Genomic DNA, 18,505 nt, shown 5'->3' with positions numbered 1-18,505 from the left:
CTGTCATAATACACTTCTGTGCTCGGCTGTATAAGTTGTGGAAACAACTTTTAAAGTCTCTTTCGGAAGGCTCTTCAAAGGAACACTTAATGTCAACGTCACGTGCTTCTTGATGTCCTCAACATCCACAAATTGTGTTCCTTTCATCACAGTTTTGAGTTGTGGAAAAAAAAAGTCTGCGGAGGCCAAGTCAGGAGAGTATGGCGGTTGATGCAGCTCCACGACCTCATGCTTGACCAAAAACTGCTTCACTGGCAACGCAATGCGGGGCGGGCATTATCGTGCAACAGAAACCAACTCCCATTCTGTCGAAAACGGGAACGTACTCTGCGAATTCTTTGTCGGAGTCGGGCAAGAACTTCTGCGTAATACTGTCCTGCAACAGTCGTGCCAGGTGCAACAAATTCATGATAAGTCCTTCATTATCGAAGAAAGCGATTAACATGACTTTGACCTTTGATTTTTGAAATCGAAACTTTTCTGTTTAGGGGAGCTGGGAGACCGCCATTCTGCGCTCTGTTTCTTGGTTTCAGGGTCGTATTGGTAGCACCAAGATTCGTCACCCGTTACTATCGAATCCAGGACAGCAGGGTCATCAGCGTTGTCGATGAGCTTATCACACGCGTCCATTGTGAATTGCTTTTGCTCGTCCGATAAACAGTGCAGAACAAATCTGGAACACACCTTGCGTTTCCCTAGGTCTTATGTCAGAATCTGAAGAACCATTTCTTTGTCGATGTTCAATTCACTGGCCAGTATTCGAATAGTCAGTTGCTGATCCAATGTTACAAGATCGCGAACTTTCTCAATTGTTTCAGACGTACGCACGGAAATCGGCCTTCCGGTGTGGGCGTCATCTTCAACACTTTCGCGCCCGTCCCGAAAACGTCCATACCATTCAAATGTGCGGGAACGGGATAATGCTTGCTCACCATACACTTGTTTCAACATTGCATGTGTTTCTGTCGCACTTTTGCCCAGTTTGAAGTAAAATTTGATGTTCACCCTTTGTCCATTTCTGCACTTCCACAACACCACTTCACCATTTCGACAACAACACTGCACCAGATACGTTATCACGCGTCTTTCCCGGCCAAGCTCTTGTTTCCAATTGGCGCGCGCTTCGGGGAGCATGTGCAGATGTACTACCTTCCGGATACCAACAGCGCTTCTCTCGGGCAAATGATCGGTTTCGTGCTGTGACGTAAGTCCTGGATATTAATAGCCACACTTTGTAGTATTCATAGTAGAACTACATTTAAATAAACATCATTCTGCTTAATTTGGCACTTGACACTTACCTGTTCTTTAGTCTTCTCGGCTTCTCCGTAAAAGCATCTTCTGTCTGGCAAAACTACCTGGGCCTTCACCGTTGCCTCTTCACTGTTGTGTATGTAGTTATATCGAGGTATGCCATAACCTATAACGTTTATACAACACTATCAGAAACTAAAACATAAAATAAAATATACATGCTTTATACATTTACACGTATTATCGACTACTTACACCATCACTGCACAATAAGAGGGATGTATCACTGATACCACGTATGTATCCGTACGTATTGCATTCCGAGCATTTTCGTTCCCCATTCTCACTTTCATTGAATTAAAGTCACCTGCATTTTCAAAATACAGTCAACACTTGATTAAACGGACAGGACTAATGTAAGAAATGTGGCTGGGTGAAAGGAATTGCTAAGGCAAAAACTTTGATCAAATTTTTAGAAGATATGTTGGCAGATGCGATTAATATACGGTAGTAGTTGTCTCATAGAACAACAACGTCACTCCTTTTTTCATCCTTCAAATACTCAGTGGTAAGGATGTTTACGAATATATTCATCCCAGTTACCCGTTAAATGTAGCGTTTACTGTGTTGCAAAAATCAAAGAAAAATCTTAAAATTTCTCTGTATAGTTTCACCAACTGTTTAACAAACTGCACCGTGACTATTTTACTAAATACCATTTATATAACAGACAATTATATAGAAGAATTTTAGGATTAGTCTGATTTCTGCAATATTTCGAATGAACGTTATTAAGTGAACACAGGTTACCTATTGACATTACTTAAGCAACATACATGTTGCCAGATCATACTATAACAAGGCATATTTCAAAAATTGGCAGCTCCTTATACCAAGGCAAAATGCTCAATCAAACGACAAAGCACTCAAAATACTTTCACAATTACTTGTAAACGATTAATAATTTCAAGAGCCTAGCTGTTCTCTTCAGGCCCGTATTCACAGGAGTCTATGGGGGGAGGGCTACAATTTTACTGCTCCCCTAAACTTTTCACGGTACGCTGGCAAATGAACTAAGTTATATGGTTAGATCGCCCCCTCCCCCCCTACACTTTTGGGCTGGCTACCACCCTGGTTCTCTTTTTTAAATCAGAATGGTAGTAAAAGAGGGAACTTCTTAATGCTGTTGCATATGTGTACTTCATTGCTGCGTATTTCCAGTGAAGTAAAAAGTAATAAGCCGTTAAAAATTGCACTCTATTGGTTTTACTGCTTAATCAATTGATAAATTGAAAATTACCTGAAGAAAACAATTTAATACCATAAATATTGGCCTTCCATAACTTATAGTTATGGAATGTCAGCGCAATCTTTCCTTTTCAGCGCGAGCTACATGTGGAAGTTTTTTCTTCTTCTTCTTTCTTTTTGAAAACGAACACAGATTTTAATGATTTAATTTTACTGATTTCTTTTGCAAGCCTTTCTACATGTCCCTTACTTTGCCAAGATCAATTTGCACTACACAAATTTTAATACTCTTTACATTAAATATAATTTTTTAAATAGTAAAATTTAAATATCGCAGTATTTAATTCTCAGAAATTAACGGACATGAATGCAATAAATGTGAAGATATCAGTGAAAGAAAACCACTAAAGTCCTCTCTAATTACAAAGAAAATACTTTACCCCACATCAATGAATAGCGTGAGAAACCACGATGACGTTAGGTATTTAACAGACTTGAAAATCACACACACCTAACAGTGCGAATTTAACACTGAAACCGAAAGTTAATAGATCTATAACTTTCGTTTGCAATAGAGGGATAAGGTCAAAGATGGAATGTGTTTCTGAATTCATATCAAAAACAATTTCTCGTATTTTGGTACAACTTTTACTATGTAGAAACTTGCATTCAAACTGGGTCAGTATTAAAATCGGAAACTGCACTAGTTTTTACTACTTCCTGTTTCAGTTGAAGAATAAAACTTGAGATGAAATCTATTCTTGGGGTACTGAATCTATATCAGAAATCCGTACGCCGTATCCCATTATCGTTTTCGATTTATGAAGATCAAAATTGAAACCGAAAGCGGTAATAGATTTATCAGGACTACAGTAGCTCTTGTGGTACTGAATTTATATAACAAGACTGCTTCTCGCCGTCTATTACCGTTTTCTCACTATTGTGATCCATGTTGAAACTGGAAACAGTTAATTTCTACCACCGATTTCAACACTGATCACTAGGGGCACGAGTTTTTCGCACTAAGAATTTAAAAATTTCGCGTTTCGTTTTTCATATTTCGCGTTTTGTCGCATTTTCCAAATAAAGTTTCGCATTTTGTAGTTCTTGTGGAAAAGAATTCCCTGCCATTTTTGTTCCTTTTATTCAGAGATCACTATAAAAACAAACCATTAATTACCTAAAAACAAAATACATTGAACATTTTATATGACATTGTAAATTTCACTGATACAAAATTACGTATTTTAAAATCAAACTGAAGGAAAATCAGTAACTAAATTTACTATGAGTAGGAAAGTTTTGTAGTCTTCTGAAAACACATAGGCAGACAGGCGCGGATCTAAGGGGAGAGCTATAGGGGTTACAGACTCCCCCTTGACGCTGAAGTGTACATTGGATAAAATGGGCTTCAATTCTACTTTTTTTTACACTGGATAAAGCGGCAAACCATGGTTTAGCCCTCCCTTGATCATATCCTGGATCCACGGCTGTAGGCAGAAGTTAGATTTAAGTATTAAACATAAGCATGTTACATGTTTCTACACTTTCCTCCTTCACTGCTGTACGTTTGTCATTTATCACCAGTCCATGCCATTGGCTAGCTAATTAAAACGGCTCCTCCCCATCCAGCTGTAATGGTCATAGTTAACGCGAAACATGTTCTCTATAGCTTAGTCTGAATCACCCAAAATGCCACGTTCTACTGTTCCGTCAGCGGAAAATTGGGGTTTTTAAATTAATGAAAACGTATTTTTAAAATTTCGCGTTATTTCGCGTTTTATTAGAAATTTCGCGCAAAACTGCCGTTTCCGCGTTTTATCGCGCAACGGAAACCAATGTACATAGAATACCATAAAAACGTCAATAAACTGAAAATTACTCGAAAAACTCGTGCCTCTACTGATCACTATAGTGAAAAAAAAACTGCAATAAATGCCGAGGGGCAATTTTATTATATGGATTTACTACAGCAAGAATTGATTTTATTCCCGACTTTATCTCATTATGTAGACGGAACTGGTGCCAATTTACTATCACTTTTCGATTTCAATATTGATCTGCACAAAACGAAAACGATAATAAAATGCGCCATATATAGATTCAGGATCTCAAGAATGTATTTGTTCTCAACTCTCGTTCTTCTACTGAAACCCGAAATAGTAAAAACAAGTACAAATATATAAATATAAATGAAGAGGTAATATAATATATATATATATATATATATATATATATATATATATATATATAAACACACATATATATATATGAAATTACCACATAATACCTTACCCTGTTACACTGAAATACAATCTTAAAAAGGACACAAAATAGCAAAATAAAAAAAAACTTAACGGTGCAATAATAAAACAAAACACAACAGACTGACTATGAAGTTTACAACGACGAATACACAAAATTACGTATTAAGATAATAATACGATATTCCCGTGTTAACAGCAACAAAGGCTCTCTGCTGACTGAATATCCCACCTACTAGTAAATCACTGTATAATTTGGGAAGCCTACAAAGTAATGACAATGTAATACATTTAACTTTTTGAACCTGTCTAAAGCAATAGATAAAATGTGACTTACCAGGGTTGTACTCTAGAGGGTCTACGAATTTAACCCCTCCTCCCTTTCGGTAGTCTCCAAATTGAAATGAAATGTAAACAAAGGTGTTTGAATATAATTATTTATCGAGCACATTTTGTTTGAATATATTTTATTTGAATAGAAAAGGGAGGAAAAAACTATTCGACTACCAGTAAGCCAATATAAACTCTTCCATTAACAAGTTTCTGGGTACGGACTTGTGACCATAACTGATTAAAATGCGATTCAAAACTCTACGAGATTTAAAGATATATTTATTCACTTATGAAATTAAATTCAATATTCAGTTTACCGTCCCGTGGTTATACCATGTAGAATCAAGTTGGCAAAAGATGAAAGATTTGATGAACGAAAGTAGTGACAATAGATGGGACGAATCCAAGAAAACCTACGGACATGACACCGTCTACCACTAGTTAATATAACTTAGGATTCCGAACAGTCCCCTCCCACAACATGTGCAAATTGAAATGAAATTTTTGAGTTTTACGTCCCACGTTTATGCCCGACAGGCTAAAGGAGACGGTGATGATGAGAAATGGATAAAATGGTAAAATAAAGTGGGAAGAAACAGGAGAACCCTGAGGAAACTCACGAATACAGTATGTGTTCACCACGATGTTCAATTGGTGTGAGCTGGGATCGAACCACGGACCCCATGCACCAGAGGTGAATGCTCTACCACTACTTCTACTTTGTTTCATTGAAAAATTAGTGATTTGAAACACATTTGATGCTGTAATTTTTTACATTTTTCTCTCCAACTTTTGTATACAAGTGCTTTAATTTTTATTTTTATTTTTATTTTTTTTTTACATTGATATATTTACGTATATTCTTAGTACTTGTTCATTATTTTTCCTGTTGTGTCTGTCGAAACAAAAAGAACATTTTCAATGTATAAGTTTTTGTTTGATGACAACCGCCATGGTATAAATACCCTATAAAAGTAGTTATATATATATATATATATATATATATATATATATATATATATATATATATATATATATATATATATATATATATATGGCGCCCATGCAGTAAAGCACTATTCTTCAAGTCAAAATAAAGCGAAAAGTATACATAATTGTATACCATTCGAGTTCTCATCTGAAGGCACGAATTGCACTACGTGGCAATGATGCAGTTGACACTAGCACTACCTTATTAGTGTAGCAAATTGAATAACTACATGATGAATTCGTAGAGCAATGTTAATGGTTCCAGGTTAATCTACGATGTTACCGCAGAGTGAAATTTTTGATTCCCTATAGTGGCTGAAGGAGGCCTCGAAGGGTATACCGTTGTATAACATTTTTGCTTTGCTTTGACCTGTAGAATAGCGCTCTGTTGTCGGCGGGCGCCATTTTCAGAACACCCTACCTATATATATAAGTGTGTGTGTGTGAGAGAGAGAAGGAAACGGTGTGTGTGTCTAAAAATAAAAATAGTACCACAAAGAATGCGTTTTTTCTTTTTCATTTTCAATTACACTTTTTAAAGCATTTTTCAAGTATTTCAAAGTATTTCTTTTAAAAGATTTTACCACATAAAAGAATTCTTTATTCTGCATTTTCTGCAATTCATGGCGCAATAAATCTCTAACTTAGTAATTTGTAAGCACACGAAGTACGAACTGAAATAAAAGAAAGGATAGGAATGACGAAAGAAGAGAAGGAAGAAAAGTCTATTCTGAGGCTCCTTGAATAAAGAATTAAGAAAAAGACTAGCAAAATGTTTGTCGGGAGTATTGTACGATACGGGGCAGAAGCATGGACATCACGCTAAAGCTATTTAAAAAAAATCTGAAGGCTTTCAAAATGTGGGTATGGAGAATGGAGAGATTAGCTGGTTTGAATGGAAAACGAATGAGGTGTTAGAAGTCGCGGGGCGAAAGAACAATTTTAGATATAATTGAAAAAAGGGAACTAGTTGGCGCATTAACTGAAAAGGAACTAAATCGTGTGACGTGCTAGGAGTGGTGGAAGGAAAAGGAAAGAAGAGCGAACGAGCTGTAGTTGAAAGATGGTATTAAAAACAAAAATCGTACGTGAAGACGAAAAGGTTTGTTGAAGACTACGGTGCATTGAAAGCTTTTCAGCTGCGGAAAGTGACTTGTCAATAATGACAGAGTACATATGATAGTGGGTTGTGATTTACAGAACAAATGCAATAACTATGCTGTAAGTTACTTTCGTAAAAACAAAGCTAAAATTTTGCTCAATGGAATCCAGTCTTATATTATTTTAAAACTACATGCACTGAACGGCAAAAAAGTTCTCATGTTATCTGAAATAACTTGAGTCACGTCTACACTCACTGTTAAAAAGAAACGAAATATTTTGTGTTATTGTGATCCACTCAAGCAATAATAAGTAAAAGTAAAATAAAAATAAATTAAAGTAAAGAACTATAAAGGTTTTATTTCGTATTTTTGTCTGAGGAGAATGGATCACGTTAACTGAAACAGAAAAGTACTTGCGAAATTAATTTTAACAACGTTTAATTTCACACCTTTAAATGCCTTTTTTACCTTTTCAATATAGCACTATGATGCCGTTATTCTAACTACAAATAAATAAACATTTGCATACATATACATAAACTACAAGTATTACCTTGTTCCTGAAAATAGTCCAAAAGTTTTACACAGTAGCTCACAGATTTACTAGCTTCCGTTTTCGATTCAGCAGCCCTTGCATGCTGAAAAGAAGGAAAATATATTGTTAGAACCAGATTTCAACACCAAACATGCAACTTCATTTCTTTTTCAATATTCTGGACATACCCACAGAACACAGACAGCACAAAGAAGAGAGATTCAGTATGGCATGGAGACAGCACAGACACAAATAACTACAACTGACAAAGGGTCTGGTTTAACAATTGCGCCGAAACACTTCTGAATAGATGGAAACTAGAATGTTAGACGACAGACTAAAGAAAACGATGAAGAGAATGAATCTAATACTCAAAACGTTATCTAAAACATGCTAGGAAAGAATAGTGGATACTAATGGTATTAACACAGTCTATAGGGCCTCGGTGTGCAACGTGATCCTCGTAATTCTAAATACCCACATTATGAGAATTAAATACACGAAATTTTAGAATTGAAATTTTACCTTGTCAACATTCTACAACAACCTACAACAAACCATGTTTATCTTGCAAAACACATATTTCGGAAACAAATCTACACACATCCTCAGAACAAGATGGAAAGAAATTAGCGAGAGACAAGTCAATTGATTAATTGATTACGGTAAGACCAATAGTCGATACATGCTGTACATTAAAAATTAACAATGAAGCGTCTAAAAAGTGCAGTTCAAAATACAAAATATAAAGTGCAAAATAAAAGAATAAAACAAAATAAATAAATAAAATTAAAACAGAAATAAGTGAAAGACTACAAAAATAAGTAACAAAATAAAAAATACCTAACAAAAACAACTGAAAAAGAGCAACAAAGTAACACAACGGCAAAAATCTAAAAACAAAAAACTTCAGAGCATGTTACCTTCTCCAATCTCACGAATAAAAGTGAGAGGAAGGTTGGTCACTAAAGACAGCGTTATCCTCCAAAGTCTGATAAAAGCTTTTAGGCAATTCTAAACGTTCTCTGAGGGCTAAGTATTGTGAACACTCTACAAGAATGTGCCGAATGCTTAATTTGTACCATACTGTCTTCACAACACGGATGATTAGCCCCATACACTACGGATGGTTAGCCTCATGCACTAAACAGAGATGTGTAAAATGACAAGTGTCCGATATACGAGTCAGGATCACTTCCTCTAAAAGAGGCGCTATTAGAGACTTCGTGCAAATTTTAAAATGTATCAGTTTCTTAAGCTTTCTTGTCTGGCATAGTGTGAATGTTTACTTCCTATTCATGTGGATTCTTTTTAGGTATCTCATGTTTCTCTTCATGCACAATTTACGTAATTCCACAACATGAAACGCAGGAGGGGAAAATAATACTTACCTCAAACAATTCTTCGACGGACACTTGCTTTCCTGTTGTTGGGTTACTATTAGCTGCATTAGTAGGAGTTGGAGAATTCCCTGGAATTCTCAAAAGTTGTTTCAGTAACTGAGTTCCCGTATCAGGAGTCTACAACAAGATATTTATTACTACGAAACAAGTACACTCAAATAATATAGATACAAATTTTATTTATACTTTGCATTAAGTACTCTTTGTAGGGACTTTCCTATTATTAAAAGAAAATCTTATCTCGAGATCTTTAATCGTACCACTTCCACTGATCTAATATTTTGACCACTGGCTATGATCTTTATTACAAATACTAAATTTACGTCAAAATTAGGTTTCAAAAAATGAATGAAGAAGTAACAACAACGTGTTTGCATATTTGCAATTTTTTTCATGATATAGTGTAGCGTTGAGCTTTTCCCCTACATTTTTTTTAAACATTCTGTTTATAATGTTTTTTACTGTTTTCATTTGTTTATGTAATTTTGATTATTTTTTTTTTTTTTTTTTGTGTGTGTGTGTGTGTGTGTTTTTGATTGTTTAACTAGAGTGTCTACAATTGTTAAAGTGAGTCTCTACGCTTTGTATGCTGTGCTTTTGGAAAGAATTTTCGTAAAGAAAGAGAGTAAGTTGAACCGTCCACTGTTTTTCGTTGAGCGGCAAGAAGGAAAGCGAAGAGTTGAGGGTGGTTGCTTGTTCTTACAAGGATCGCAGTAATTAACAAAATTTATGAGTAGGATAAGTATATATTCAAAGTAATCGAACACTTAACAGTACAGCATTACTTTGTGCATTTTATAACTCAAAGTTATAAACGAAAACTAAGCGTAAATGCAACGTGGAAAGATGGTTGTAGTCTGAAAGCAGAGGTAACAGTATTATTCAAGAAAAACAGAAAATATTCAAAGAACTTATCTCCATGTTAAAGTATTATAGCACAGCTACGAACTATTACATGTGTTAATAGCTACGGTAAGATTTTCTGCATACAATTTTACCTGTACCTTAAGAAGCACCGAATAAATAGAATATTTGGTTGTCCTTCAGAAATGACTGTAATATATGTATTTTCTTTTTTACAATAATCATTGTTCAGATTTAATATAAGGTGTCCTGTGGCAACGAAATTACAATAGCACAAGTCTCGAAGCAATAAACCTGAACACGTGGATGACTGAAGGAAAATTAGTTCCTTGCTAAGTTTTCCTTCTTTTTATAAGAAATGGCGTGAAAATATAAATGCTGAAAATATAAATTGCGTTTTACGTCTTGGATAGTACGTTTATAAACAGTAAGGAAAGCCAACATAACACAGAATATTGCCAAGCGTTTTCCAATGTACAAATACCGCTGCATTACAATAGGTGTAATTCCTATTGACAAAATGCAAATCACCATAGAGATATCTGCTGTTTGTTCAACGTCAATGAAATCAAAGGTCGCCATTAGGTCCCATCCTACAGGTTACCTCCCTTCTTCTCGGACTACCCAAAAGACTTTTTCCTAAAGGTTTTCTAAATATTCTACCCATCTCATATCACACATGAGCAATGTGTTCGTCATCTTGAGAAGTCTTGATTTAATCATTTGCCTGATATTCACTGAAAGTACAAAAGACATATTTTAGGGTTCCAATACGGCAAAGTGATTCTCCATGAGTGTAATGTGGGAACACAACAGCGCACTAGCTATTGGTCCTTGTTAGCTATCTTCTCCCATTCGTTCTGTGTAAGTAACCTGTGGAATGGAGTCAGATGGACCTGTTGTGTCAACGTGGCTAAAATAGCACGCAGTCACTGAATTTTTGACAGAGGAAAAAATGAATCTTAGTGAAATTCGTTGTTACGTACAATCAATTCATTCACTTACTATGTTTTTCTCCTCTGTACAGACTGGATGTTAGGGAAAAAAAAAAAAAAAAAGATTTCTCAATGATAGAATATGATAAACGCACTAAAATTCATTTGGGAGGAGGGAGAGGCTGTTCGATTTCGGAAAAATGTATTTTTTCTACTTCGTTCTATATTGCTTGCTGAATATTGCCTATTCTTCGCATTTACTTCAAAATTAAAACTTCGAAAACTACAATACATAGATTTTTTTTTATTTTCAAGAAAGGTTTTTGTCAGTTCCAAGAAATTAAAAAGAAAAAAAAAAGAAAAAGAAAACTTTTGTCCAGGTCAAGGTTAAGCTCCACAGTGGTATATAAAATAAATGGCATCGTGAAAAACATAAATGAGTTATTGCAGCCAACAACATCATGGACAAATTGAAGACAATTGGGCAAGCAATCAAAGAAAAGAAAAAAATGTGAATCTGATCCTCATATTTGTGCTCTAAATATGTCCGGACTAGATCCGTGGAAACAGAAAAATACTTTTTACATATTTATTTATTTATTATGTATTGCACTATTGACGAAAATTTATCAACTGACATTTTGAAGAAATTTATTATTATGTGGAATCTCAATTAATGATTCGTTGTGGTGAACTGCATAAATGTATTACGTTAATTTATATGGTCATTCTAAACCGACTAATATATTTTTTTCGGATTGTTCAATGTAAAACCTCATATTACTGTTCCAGAGATACAGACACAATATTCAATAAATAGTCTGTTTTATTACATATCCATGTAAAGAATGTCATTTTTGTTTCCTTAAAGTGTTTCCTTTTGTTTCTACAATCAGGGTACATTTCTAGATTACTTGAACACTATGAATGAGTTAATTTCAGTTTATATATGTTACTGAATGTTTGTCTTCAATATTTCGAGCTAGATTTTAGTGTCTATGTTCATGTTTTTAGTGTACAAACATCAGGTTTCGACTAATCTGTAACAGATATTGTTCGACCACACTAGGCCAAAATGGCTGCTCTGCCTTCTCCTGTTGCATGAAGTCTTAGTGCCCATCTACTCATCATACTTCCTTTCATTGTTTCTTCACTAAATGACGATAATTTTCACTCAGGGTGTCTACAAATTTTGAGAATCCAAATCTCTTGACTTTTCTTGACGATTTTACAAATTTTCTTGGCCAAGTACTACAATATTTTACGGTACTTTTTTTTTATCCCCTACCAATGGCCGGTTAAGATGAAAGCTTAAGGTATTTTACACTTTTGTCTCAGGAACTTGTAGTCAATAAAGACCTAATTTAATTTACCCATCTAATTTACCTAATCTTATAATTTCAGTGTTACCTCTTAGAATACACTTTAACTTTTATCTTGAATGGGGTATGGCTTTATTTGTTATGTCATAATTAACACTTTCACTTACAAAACAATCGTAATGACCTATTTGCCATTACATCTGGTAAAAGACAAAGAGGCCCCTTTAACAATTTTGCAGGCCAATGGGTACTTCTCAACCAGTTTCTTGAACAGAATGATCACAAATTCTCTGCACTGGTTCTAAAATGACAGTATCTCCAGATCTTTTAAACCTTTTAAGCAGCAGAAGCACCAGAACCAACAACCACATTCTGAGCCATCTTGATATTGGACGAATTTGTCAAGTCAATGGTAGTGAGTTTTCTGGCGTTGTTGATGACATTCATGACATTGTCGCGAATGACTCTGGTTGCACTACTGCACAGTAGACTGTACAGTTCCCTGTACAATGAATGGCAGAAATGAATCATTAGACTGAAATATGGCAAGAAAAGACTCCAACTCAAGTGCAACTGACTGAAGAAACTCAAGCTTTGCAACTTACAACGATAATGTATATTTTGTATGTTCTTCCCAATATTGTTTTTATTTAAGGACAAAAGTGTATTTAAAATTAAAAGGCACAAGCTGTTAAGAAGAAGAAAATATATAAAGAAATAATTTAAATATTTGTATTATATCGACATATTTCTTGTTTTGGTTGCTATGACAACCTGTTTATCTCGTTGATAGGGTAACTAAGAAATATAGAATGAAGAACCTCTTGTAAGAATTGAAAGTTCATTATTTTAATGTGTCAAATTTGATATATATTACGAAATATACATATTCTAAAGTACATAATTGTGGTGTAATTTATCATAATCTTGTGTAGTTTATAAATACTAAAAGTATATGCGGAACTAGGAAATGTAAGGAAAAGAACCACGTTACAAACTAGAAGCTGATCCTGCAGAAATTCTTATACCTTTTCAAAGTTCTTATTTTAAGGCGGCTTTTTTTCGGGGGGGGGGGGGGCACCACTCTCATATTTCCTAAGAGGCATGATATTTCTAAGGCTCTTTTAAAGACTTTCGAGTTCTCTAGCCACCTGTTTGCACAAAAATTTAAAAGGAAATCTTAAGGAACCAGAAAAGTATGTGTTATCTGCTCGTCTGGAAGGATAATCAATAATCAGATAAAAATGAAAATGAAGAAACTCATGAAGTGACCACCCACTCTTGTTATGAGCAGTTTTATAGGCTCCATGTACAATATGCAAAGAAAATGTCTAAAATTTCTGCCTGGTCTGGATCATCTACTTCAATTTTGAGGCGTTCCTTCAAATCACGCAAACATTTTACGTTTACATTGGGACCGTCCATTGCAAATTCTTGACCTACCGTGCCATTTTCTTGATATACTTGACCTAATGTTCAATTTATTGACTTTTCCTTGACTTTCTTGACCTGTAGACACCCTGTCGCTATATCTCAAAGGCTACTGGGGAAAAATATACGAATTACATGAATCTAGCATGTCTACCAGATGGAAATAGGTGATGCTTTCTGCTCTATTTTTATTTCGAAATACGGTACGATTCTGCATCTTTTCGCAGTCGCAAATGCCAAAGCGAAATGGTGAAACAAACTTGATCGCTCCGTGATAGCCAGTATTGAAATATCAAATGTACTGAAGGATAACCAATTCAAGATTTCAAAGTAAGATTTTCTAGTAATTTTGTGAACTAAGAGAACCATGAGATTACAGGAACTAATTATTGTGCCATTTCTGTTTAATCACAGTAGATCATTCACGAACTCTTACTGTTCTTTTCCTCGTAAAAATATCCATAAACCTACAGAAAGAAACTCTACAAACCTTATTAGGACGAAGAAGCCTAAACTGAATTTGGATTTTAAAAAAAAAAAAAGAATCATCAATGATTTTCTCAAAAATTTAATTTACTGTGAAATATATACCCCAGTGCTATGTCCGAGAATGCAAATTCTAAAAGGTTCACTCTCTTAGAAATAATTGATCTTCGGGAACATTCACTTGTTTATACTTCGTGAGGCCTGCTGGACAGTGTATGATTTTTTTTTTTTTTTTTTTTTTTGCCTGTATAATTCTTGTGATTGTGTTCCGAGACAATTAGGTATCTGAGTATTTTCTAGTTGGTATTTCAAACCAAACATGACCACCACCTCTTTTTGAGAAGACATGTACTCTTGCCTACAGTCGGAATTAAACCAAACAAATGTAATTTTCTTTGGCTAATTGAGATCTTTACTTCTAAGCCAAAGTATTAGAATTTCCTATGGGCTGCCAGAATAAAGACTTCTTGAAGCAACAAGTGTGGCCATGTTATTTTGAACAAGACTGTATACTGACATGAACTATTACAGTTGAAAGTTTTCGACTTTAGTTTTTCAACGTGCATCGTAGCCAATAGCAAGAGTTCTTGAAATGATTTAACCGTGAAGTGAAATTAAAAGAAAAAAAAAATCAATATCGCTACTTTCACTATTATTTAATGCTAATGTGCCAGACATTTCCCTCATTACATAGAATTAAAAATTTATTTTCTAATTCCTTTTTATTTACTTCTTATTTCAATAATCATTCACTCTTCAGCATTGTGACTCGGTTATTTCCACAGTTTCTAATCAATAACGAGCTAAACAAGTTCAAATATTTGGAAGTAAAAGCTACACAGTATAGAATCAACCAACCCACCAAATCTACTTCGTAGTTAAAAGCTTACCTCGGGTGACGCTGGAACAACGGAGGAAGGAACTTGATTATCTTTGGCAGGTGCATTATTAGAGCAAGCAACATCTGAAGCAACAGGAGTCGATTTCTGTTAAAAAGAAGAAAAGAGAAATCGATATATGATTCAAATTATGAAACATAATAATTCACGAAAGATGAATACTATATCTAAGCACTAAGAACCAACGTATTGTACCTCTACGAGCTATACTAGCATAGCTTGATGTACTGAGCAAGCAGAACAGTGATCACTCATTTCTATTATACAGAAATACTATACTAAATAAAATACTGTAATCATGTTACAAAAAAGAATGAAAAAATGAACGACTACGACGAAATTCGAACCCGGGATCTTCACGGTCCGTGCCGATGCGTTAACCACTACGCTATCCCTCAACTCTTTGAAATAGCCATTGCTCTCACACTTGCAGACGGTGTTTATTCACCCAGAGCACAGGGTTTATACGACCTTTATTGTACTTGGACACTCTACGTTCAGAATACCTCTGACGGTTGAATCATGTAATATGAGCGTAAGAACACATACTTCAAGAGTGGGAGAGTGTATGAATGGTTCAGAAAGCGGGTAGCGTAGTATAGATAAGGTATCGGCACGGTACGACGGTCCTGGGTTCGAATCTCGGTCCACTCACTCTTTGTATATCATTGCTTTTGCACCTATAGTGAAATTGCTGTGTTAAAAATCGGTTCTTTACTCCATTTATCAATATAACACAACAATCATAATGATTTTTCAGCATTATACTGTGCTATCCATAAGTGTCTATTGTTTATCCTTTTTAACCATAAACTATTTCGCATATATAAACACGATGTTATATGAAAGGTAGAGAGCCAGTGGTCTACCTGCACTGGCTAAAATTAAATACTGCTGTAAATTACAATAGAGTATACGAATTGCAAAAATTATTCTTGTACTAACGTCGAAAAGACTACTAGTTCTACAAAATTGAAATTTTCTTATTGTCTAACCTGTCAGGGTTATCTGGAGATTAAAATGTACTAAGGAAGAGGAAAATAATACAAAATGAAAAAAAAAAATTAAAAAAAAATAATAAGCCAGGAATGTAACCGTGATATCTGGCTTCTTACCATGCCGGTGCCCTAACCACTACACCACCCAGTATACTCCCTGAGTAGTCACACACCCATCAGTCCAGAATTTGTTGTTTATGTTTTCAGAATACATGAACTCTACCACAGCTCCTGCTGTGCTGGGCAATCTATTGTCTGTATTAGTAAAACATATATAAATATGCCTATATATAACTATGCCCTATAAATTCTACAATATTATCAATATTAGCGCATAACGAGGGAAAATATCCTATGACACGAATCAATAAACATTGAACTGAGCAAAATGATATGGATGAGTCTAAAATCATCATGCGTAGTTTTCGAAAAAAATATTTTATTTTAATCTAAACGTGATTATTGTTCCTTTAACCTCTCTTTAATTACATTTTTCTCAGTACCTCTTTTACTTCCAGTAACACTAACAGTTTGGTGAACGAAAGCTGTAACTTGATAAAAGATTACGGTTTTTTTTCTCATGTTAGAAGAATCACCTAAGGTGTTTATCGTAATTGATGAATTCTTTGCGTTTAATATTCAATGAGATAATGTTAATCTCTTAACCTCCATTTTCAGCACCCAGACTATATGAAACGTGGGCCTACAGTTTAAGTTGGAATCTGAACTACTCTAACCCGTTCAAATTTCAAGAGAATCGTTAGAACGTATAGAATATATAGTATTGCATATCGTTGATAATTAGTAACTCTCATACTCACCTTCAATTCATTCCACAGCGCTTGGAATTCACTAGAATTCGACTCCTGTTGAATGTCGCCGGAGAGCAGTTGATTGAAACTTTGTCTACCTTTATTTCTCATTGGCTGCTGTTGTGGTGTCCTCTGTTCTTGTTGTCGAGGCGGACCTCTTCGCCCTGACTTTTCATCGTTACTGAAGAAGTGTCTATGGTTTTTGTTCGCATTGTCCGGAGAATTAAGATGTCCACCAAAATTCGGCTGGTTATTTCTGCGTGGGAATAAGTTGGGAGCTGGCTGATAGTTGCCGAGCAGACTATGCTGAGGAAAATTCTGCAACAGAAAAGAATTTTACTTGTTTTATTTATTCTTTTTATATTTATTAATTCTTTCACCAGGAATTCCCAAGGACGTTCGTGCCGCTGTGGCGGAAAGTGAAATTCAAACAGCATGTGTTGGTAACTCTTCCGTGATGGTGTCTGATGTTGACATTCTCGTCAACTGCCAGTCAGTGTAAAGTTGCGAGGCATGTTGGACATGTCGAAAACAGTTCTGTAAGAATTACAATCTTCGAAGTGAACATATCAGTATCAAAGGAGGTTTTATGGCCGTGTTTACTGTATGAGTTCAAATTGGACAGCAATACTGTGTAAGATGCTAGGAAAATAGGCTCCACGTTTGGAGAGGCATCAATGAATGAGCCCACAGCGCAAAAATGGTTCGACTGATTTGCATCGCAAGATGAGAAGCCTTCAAGCCACGAACTCGCCGTCCATCCACCATCGGCAGAATCTTGTTCAAGCATGACATCTAGAGTAATTCGACATTTATTTATTTATTTCGCACAGAGCTCAATACTGAAGCAAACCAAGTACCGTATTTAAGGTTGAATAACACGTTTTCCAAAAATTTACCTCGGTAAATACTAATTAAATGGTGCGTTATCCACAGAATCATTCCAACAGCCACATAAAATCACAGTAAGGTACTATGTGTAACACACAGATATCAACAAACGAAACTAGGGCAACGATTTGATCGGAGATCTTTCCTATGGTTTCCGTATCGTCCCACATAGCATTAATGATACCCTGATTTCAATTCCTGTCAACACACAAGCAAAATCGTCTGTTCATTCTCAGAAAGATTTACGAAGTGTTACGATGATTACTGAGAAACTAACTGATGTTCAGCCATATTTTTTTAAAAATCCACTTTTCTTTACAAAACTCTATGTTCGAGGTTGTAAGTACAATATTCGATTGAAACGCTCGATAAAATTATACTAAAGGTAGTAAAATATACGACTATGTTACTGCATAAACATAGGGATGCAGATATAATATAGAGCATCTTAAATTATTATTATTATTATTATTATTATTATTATTATTATTATTATTATTATAGATAGTAATTTACACTATGGGGGTTGTGATATAGTACTTAGATGGTACAACAACGAAAATTTAAAATAATACAATAATAGTTACTACTGTACGCATAACAAAAAAAAAAAAAAAAAAACTACAACCAGAATTTACCGACGATACTGGGTAATCGTTTACAATAATAATAATAATAATAATAATAATACTCAATGGTAGGAACAAGATACAAAAATTTAATACGGTGTCTGGTAT

The 18,505-nt window shown here is 34.9% G+C and overlaps 1 protein-coding gene across 3 annotated transcripts in view; it reads right to left on the bottom strand.

The window, feature by feature from the left end:
- Positions 1-18,505, bottom strand: part of pcm (5'-3' exoribonuclease pacman) — a 136,838-nt gene that overhangs the window by 15,904 nt on the left and 102,429 nt on the right. For 2 of the 3 annotated variants that reach the window (XM_081736800.1, XM_081736802.1), the window contains exons 26-30: positions 16,887-17,195; positions 15,059-15,154; positions 9,119-9,247; positions 7,746-7,830; positions 1,302-1,420 (exon numbers count right to left, since the gene is read on the bottom strand). In XM_081736800.1, the coding sequence (XP_081592926.1) occupies positions 1,302-1,420; positions 7,746-7,830; positions 9,119-9,247; positions 15,059-15,154; positions 16,887-17,195 (738 nt within the window). The remainder of the gene's footprint in view (positions 1-1,301; positions 1,421-7,745; positions 7,831-9,118; positions 9,248-15,058; positions 15,155-16,886; positions 17,196-18,505) is intronic. The other variant, XM_081736801.1, reaches the window with a different exon arrangement.

Source organism: Thermobia domestica, chromosome 13, assembly GCF_964235325.1.
Source record: "Thermobia domestica chromosome 13, izTheDome1.hap1.1, whole genome shotgun sequence".
Taxonomy (NCBI): Eukaryota; Metazoa; Arthropoda; class Insecta; order Zygentoma; family Lepismatidae; genus Thermobia; species Thermobia domestica.
This window is presented reverse-complemented; position numbering and strand designations above follow the sequence as displayed.